Source organism: Mchenga conophoros, linkage group LG18, assembly GCF_057382185.1.
Source record: "Mchenga conophoros isolate Kocher_MC1m ecotype Shallow Benthic linkage group LG18, M_conophoros_male_GT1.1, whole genome shotgun sequence".
Taxonomy (NCBI): Eukaryota; Metazoa; Chordata; class Actinopteri; order Cichliformes; family Cichlidae; genus Mchenga; species Mchenga conophoros.
This window is the reverse complement of record NC_140543.1, coordinates 26,511,713-26,518,428: the sequence shown is the minus strand read 5'-3', so window position 1 is coordinate 26,518,428 and position 6,716 is coordinate 26,511,713. Positions and strand designations below refer to the sequence as shown.

Genomic DNA, 6,716 nt, shown 5'->3' with positions numbered 1-6,716 from the left:
TTCACCAACATTGTCAGGTATTTAGGGGAGGATGATTTGAAATATATCTGTATGATGCTGATTTGTTGTCAGGTCCAGACTTGTTTTGATGAGGCAGCGGCACACTGGAGTCAGCAGGAGGTGATCATAGGGGAGCTGGAGTATCAGTGCTCCTCACAGCAGGACATGGGAGCAGTGTGTACTGCTGTTTTACATACATGCTGAGTGAAACTAAAACACAGTAATAGCACCATCAAATTCTACTAGATAGGCTATCCTTAAACAGTTACCCTTATACTGAACAACTCTGAGAAACATTAGAAATGAGTAAAAACTTGCATTTTTTGTTGCATTTATGGGTTGAGCAGCAGAGTTGAGTATGTGAGTTTTGCTGTCTGCTTTTGTCTGGTATTGAATTGGATGATTGAAACCAGAAGAAACAACACATATTGGAAAATTTAATCGCTTACTTATTTAACAAGGAGCATCCTCTGTGGTATGTGAAAGACTCATACACAGCTACAAAAGCCTATCACCTGCTGCTAGTCACCAGCTAGGTCCCACAGTGCTGTGGGATGGCGTCCCATTCTTCAAGAGAGTATGTTGGTCACTCTGACACGAAAAGCATGTCAAAGCTGATCCCACAAGCATTCGGTGGGGTTGGCGTGTGTCATCTTGGAGGACATAATTCAGTCCTAGACTGTGGAGATATGGGATTGCTATTGGTTGCAAAATCTCATCTTGACATCTCTCTGCATTGATATCATCTGCAATGTTGACAGTCTGGTTTTTCCAGTAAGGGAGATGCTGCCCCACACCATCACACAGCCTCCACCAAAAGCTGTTACCCTACTGGTGCATCCATCAGCATAGTGTTCTCCACAACATCTCAACACTTTGACCCTACCATCCAACAGCTGTAAGCAGAAACTGGACTCATCAATGAACAGCGCTAATCAGCCACTAATCAGGCACCGAAATGTTAGCATCTGGGTTATCTGAAGCTCAAAACAAGAGCCAATAGAAGAACAAGATTTTTGGCAGATAAAATACCCACACACTCAACCAACAAATGCATTTTCCTTACAAATGTGGCACCACTGATGGGGAAAATAAACAATATTTCCAACAGTACAGGATTTATTGCTAAAAAGCATTGTTACAACAAAGAAATGATCACCTACATTTCTTTACTTTTACTTACATAGTAAAATACTATACCTTTGCAAAATGATCCAATAAATGACTCAATAATGGTACGTTTTATTTCAATCATAGTTTTGGGGGTTTTTTTACTGTGATGCCGCTGTCTATTAACTAAGACAAAAAAACATTCACACTAAACAGCAGGTCACAGAAATAACTCTGACCTGATCTAACCATGTAACATTTATGTCACATTTGTGTGGGTAATTTACATATTTGAAGACATTTTCTTCAAAATATCCTATTTATTTAATATTTTGTAATTGTGTTGTTGTTCTTGTTGTTGTTTTAGTGGTGACATTACTAGAAATAAAAAACAAAATGACCAAAGGTTCTTAAAAGTGTTGCAAAACGACCTTAAGATCCCCAGGCAAGCTTTAGGGAACACTTCCTGAAGGTCTCTTAAAGATTAATGGTTGTTGGGACTGTTTCATAGTCAAAGAAGCCAGTGTGTACAATAATAACAGGGCTGCCGGCATCAACGGTACTCATTATAACAGTTTCAATTGTTGTTTTTAGTATTGCACTGGAAGGATTAGCAGTATAATGAATAGGAGTGGTAATACAAGGAGCAGTATAACAATAGCAGCAGAAGTACTTGAGGTAGTAATGCGTGTAACTGTAGCAGCGGTACTTGCAGTCCTCTTGTTAGTACTTTGTACCTTTAAGAATTCTCCCGCGCGGGTCTACAAATAAGGAAAGCGACCGGAAGGAGCAGGGGTATTTCGCGCCAATTTGAAACAACGGAACACAGTCAGTCTGAGCGGCACGAGACACGAGCTGGGACGCGCGCGCCGCCGGGGGTCTTTTTTCTTTTTAAACTGTTCTTTCCCGTCAAAGGTGTGTAGTGGCATCTCTGCTATTTAAACTTAAACGATACAAACTGGTACCAAAGGCCGAGGTACAGTTTGACCTGAGCTGAGAGTCCAGGCAGGGAGCTGAGCTGACCGATTGTTTCTCTCCGTCAGGTGTGGTAAACATGGAGGAGGCCAACAAGCTGATTGGTACCGGCAAGAAGCACTTGGTGATGGGGAAGGTAGTGGAGGCTGTGAGCACCCTGCAGGAGGCCAGCGGCATGCTGTGAGTTACCCTCAAGTCACGCTGGAGTTTCAGTGAGGTTGAACGTGAAATGGTCCCATAAAGTGGCCCTCGTGGTTACTTTTAAAACGCTCACTTGGGCTTCTTAAAACTAAACCGTGTGTTTCACTGTTTACATGATTGAAGAGTTTATAGGTGACAGTGCCTCGTGCAGGCTGATTCTGAGCAGGTGTGCAGATTGGTGCAAATGCAAAACGGCAGCTTTTTTTTTTCTCCCCTCTGGTGTTTGAAAATGAACGTGTTTATGCAAATCACAAACTGCCTGCAGCTGTTCTTTGCATGTGAGCAGAAAGCGGTGACATTAGTTTAGCTTAGTGTTTTTCTTAATTTATATATTTCATTTCCATTAGGTTCTGTTTTATTGTTTAAGCTTAAACCTAGTTGGAATAATTACTCGCTAATCCTTTTTATACGCCTAGTTTTTTAACTCCAGGAATCTTTCTAATTTGTTCTGAAGCAGCACGTGAGCAGTAATGGATGCCTGCTTTTCACTCTAAAATAAATGGTAAATTCTTGTTATAGGGCTAAAGAGTTTGGAGACACAGCGGACGAATGTGGCGAGGCTTTCTTCTGGTATGGCAAAGCTCTCCTGGATTTGGCACGGTAGGTTAATCAGGTTTAAACATGAGAAAGTCCAGCTCTTTAAGGTGAGGATGGAGGGGCCGCTCTGACTGCCAGACTTGTTGTAGGATGGAGAACTCGGTCTTGGGTAATGCTCTAGAGGGAGTGCCGGAGGAGGAAGAAGAGAAACCCAAAGACTCCAATGTTGAGAGCACAGACAATGTAGACGGTAAGGGAATAATGTGATATTTGGCTCGTTACAGTTAATCTAAATGTGCACACATCATTCCCAACTGTTCTGCTGTCAACAGAAAAGACCAGAGACGAGCTGAGGGTGCAGGTGTACGACGCCATGGCGGAGAAGAAAACTGAAGACGGGGAGAAGGTTGAAGGGAAGCAGAGTGAGGATCCACAGGAGAAGACTGAAGGAGCCGAGGCTGGTGACAAAAAGGAAAACACAGAAAAGGTAGAGGGGGAGGCTGAAAAGGACAATAAGAATGATGAAAGCAAATCTGAAAGTAAAGATAAGAAGGAAAAGAGTGGGGAGGAAGTGGATGCAAAGGACGACTCTGAACCTGCTGCTAAGGAGAAGGAGGGGGACTCTGCCGCTGCTAAGAAGGAGAAGACTGCTGCTAAAGAAGAGGAGCCAGCTGAGAAGATGGACTCTGCTGCTGAAGAGGAAGAAGCAGCTGCTGAGGAGGAAGCAGGTGACCTTTGCTCCTCCTGTCCTGATCCTGGCTTGGTAATGGCAGTGTTAGCTGCTGAAGCATGCAGAGCAGTGTATCTAAACTCATGACATTTGCTTGTAGATGGCGAGGAAGATGAGGAGGAAGGTGGCGACGATGTAGAAATGGAAGGTGATGCAGAGGAGCAGGGTGAAGGAGATGCCACTGGGGAGAAGGTACTGAACAAACAGCTCGCATGTTAAAAAAGGACTCAGCTGACTGTGTGAATTTTGAATTTCATGTTTTCTGTCTGTTCCTCTTTTAGGACAGTGACGATGAGGAGGTGGGTAACCTGCAGCTGGCCTGGGAGATGTTAGAAGTGGCCAAAGTCATCTACAAAAGGTAAAGGAAACACTTCAGAGCCATGATTTTTATCTTATCATTTTGCACCTGCATTTCAAGCTTGTAACCTTTTCCTCTTTGTTCTTATAAAAGGAAAGAGACGAAGGAGGCTCAGCTAATGGCAGCCCAGGCTCATTTGAAACTGGGTGAAGTTTCTGCAGAATCAGGTCTGAACAAATGTGCAGCTTTGCACATAATCATTGTTTTCTCTTTGATGCAATGAGCTTGAGGCTGTGTTGATGGCTCAGTGTTTGCAGCGGTGCTCAGTTTCTGTCAGGACTAAAAGTCTGTGAGCAGCTTGAGATTTCTTTAGTTCGGATTTGTGTACCTAACACTTGGTTGCAACACAGCTAAAAAGTTGCCATTGTGCTGTTTGCCCACTTGGGGGCAGCCTAAATTAGTTGAACCATAAAATGTCTAAGCTTCAACTTTTTGAAATGCTAGTTTTCTGAGTGGATGCTCACATCCACACCCGGTAGTTACAGAACAGGTTTTTTTCGGTCGCATCACCACTTAAAGATCTTTAGCTGATGAAGTCTGTACTGTTCTCAGTTCATTGCCGTGTCCATGCCTGCTGACCCTGAACAGTGGATGAAACTCTGAGAATGCAGAGTTTGTTTTGTTTGTTTGTTTTTTTTTAATACATGTCAGGTGTTGATTTGCTGCTTCTCTTTTTCAGGGAACTATCCACAAGCACTGGAGGATTTCCAGGAGTGCCTGAAGCTGCAGGTGAAGCACCTGGACTCAGACAGCCGCCTGCTGGCAGAGACTCGCTACCAGCTCGGTGTGACCTATAGCCTGAACACGCAGTACAGCGAGGCCATCGAGTCTCTGAAGAGCTCCATCTCTATCATAAAGAACAGGCTTGGTAAGCATCAGCTCCTGGAGTGAAATTAGCTTCCAGAGAATCATCAATGCAATAATTAATACAATTCCAGACAAGCTGCAGGAGATGCTTGACAAAGCCGAAGGTCCAGAGGCTCTGCCAGAGGAGAGGAAGGAGCTGGAGGAGCTCAAAGCTCTGCTGCCAGAGATCCAGGAGAAGGTGGAGGACGCCACTGAAAGCCTGAAGACGGCGAGCGCGGCTGTGAAGGATGCACTGGTGAGTTTGGCATGGAGTTTGATTTAGCTGGAGGACGGTCATCAGAGCACACTGGTTAAAGTGGTGCTATCCACCAAGCATGATGCCTGAATTGTTTTGGTTTTAGTTGTTAAATGGGATTCATAAAATACATGCTCCATGCTGGTGCTTCAGTGACATGTGAAGTTCAGTGTTTCTATTTGTGTTCTGTTGCTACACGTCTTCACAAGTAAACCACTTGGTGAAAAATATTTGGCAACTCGATCCATCATTAGTCACACCTCCCTCTGTAAGGTCCGGTGAACAGCAGGCTTTCGTGAGATGATCACAGCATAGCCGCCATCATTTTGGCATTTGGCTTCTCTTTGAGCTGCATGTGCAATCTGTTTCAGGATGGAGGCTCCACTTCCTCTGCCTGTGATGGTTCCACTGTAAAGAACAGAGACTCTTCTTCCACTTCAGAGGTCAGTTACAAGTTTTCATGGCACACTTTGTGAAACAAACTTAAGCCCAACAGGATTGTAAAAGAAGTGTGATATTTAACTTCCAAACAGATTAAAAGCACATCCACTTCCAATGGCAACACCTCCACAGCTGCAGTCTCTGACATCTCCCACCTGGTCAGAAAGAAGGTGAGGTTTTTTTAACTTGCATTGATGTGGTGTAGCTATAATGGTGAGCCTCATTTTACTGCTGTGTATTGCAGAGGAAACCAGAGGAGAGTCCGGTGAAGGAGGATGTGAAGAAGGTGAAGCAGGACAACAGTCAGCCAGGCGAAACGCTTCTCACTAATGGAGATGCAGGTGAACACGCCAATGATATGGAAGTCGAAAGGTGAGGTGTCATTTCTGTCTGCTGTGCCGTTTACTACTTACAACCTTGAACTTGTCTGAAATCCCGTCATCCTCTGTTTCAGTAAGTGAAGCTGCACTTTGTCTCCGTTCAAGAAGAGATTCACCAGCATAACAAGCTCTTAACTGTCTCTTACACGTTTGCTGTTGTAAATACACGTTTGTTTGTTTGACATTATACTGTAAAATTCAATAAAGATGGTTGTATAAACCTGTGTTAAACCTTCATTACTGGAGCCATGAAAATGTTTTGTTTTCTGGCAGTTGATGAACTGTCCATAAATGTTTGTACTCACCACATAAGTGGCTCCTTTAGTCATACTGGTTCTACAGCATTCTTCAGTCTGACTTACTGTATTTAACCATGTGGTCTGAAGAGAGGATTCAGTGTGCCGTGTGAGAGCAAAAGTGCAGTTTAATCAAGCGAATGCAAGAACCTGGGGCTTAGAGCTGATAGCTGAATACACAAACAGGAAAATTTAGCTGTGCAGTAACTGAAAGCCTGCGCTTAGATAAACAAAGGCTCTGTACCAACCTGATTAATATCACTGGTGTTTTTAATTACTAAAAACTTCTGATGCTATTTATGCTTTACAGCTTCCAATACTTCTCCTGGCTTAGTTCTACGTAGGGTGGCTCAAAATTTCTGCAGTCATAAATTTTTGACAAGACTCCTGACGTCCCTGGCTGAAATGCAGCCCCAAACCATGACACACCCTCCACTGTTTTACAGACGGCTGTAGACACCCACTGCCTTACCTCCCTCCTGGTCTCCTATACAAACTGATAATTTGAATGAAAATGTTCAAAATTAAATTCATCACTCCATAAAATTGTTGCCACTGACTTTTAATCCAGTTCTTATATATTTGT

At 43.5% G+C, this 6,716-nt stretch overlaps 1 protein-coding gene across 1 annotated transcript; it reads left to right on the top strand.

The window, feature by feature from the left end:
• Window positions 1-1,906: 1,906 nt before the first annotated feature.
• Window positions 1,907-6,109, top strand: LOC146553991 (nuclear autoantigenic sperm protein-like). The gene is made up of 14 exons (XM_085254039.1): window positions 1,907-2,025; window positions 2,154-2,265; window positions 2,806-2,886; window positions 2,973-3,073; window positions 3,156-3,551; window positions 3,654-3,745; window positions 3,835-3,911; window positions 4,005-4,078; window positions 4,591-4,779; window positions 4,850-5,013; window positions 5,385-5,456; window positions 5,547-5,624; window positions 5,699-5,826; window positions 5,909-6,109. The coding sequence occupies exons 2-14, from the start codon at window positions 2,165-2,167 to the stop codon at window positions 5,913-5,915; spliced, it is 1,560 nt and encodes a 519-aa protein (XP_085110165.1). The 5' UTR covers window positions 1,907-2,025; window positions 2,154-2,164; the 3' UTR covers window positions 5,916-6,109.
• Window positions 6,110-6,716: the final 607 nt, after the last annotated feature.

What these genes read in the sequence shown, in the direction of transcription:
- LOC146553991 (XM_085254039.1), top strand. Translation starts at nt 2,165, where the DNA reads ATGGAGGAGGCCAACAAGCTGATTGGTACCGGCAAGAAGCACTTGGTG. An exon ending in GAGCACAGACAATGTAGACG is followed by an intron (nt 3,074 to 3,155) that starts GTAAGGGAATAA and finishes TGCTGTCAACAG; the next exon opens with AAAAGACCAGAGACGAGCTG. An exon ending in ACTCTTCTTCCACTTCAGAG is followed by an intron (nt 5,457 to 5,546) that starts GTCAGTTACAAG and finishes ACTTCCAAACAG; the next exon opens with ATTAAAAGCACATCCACTTC.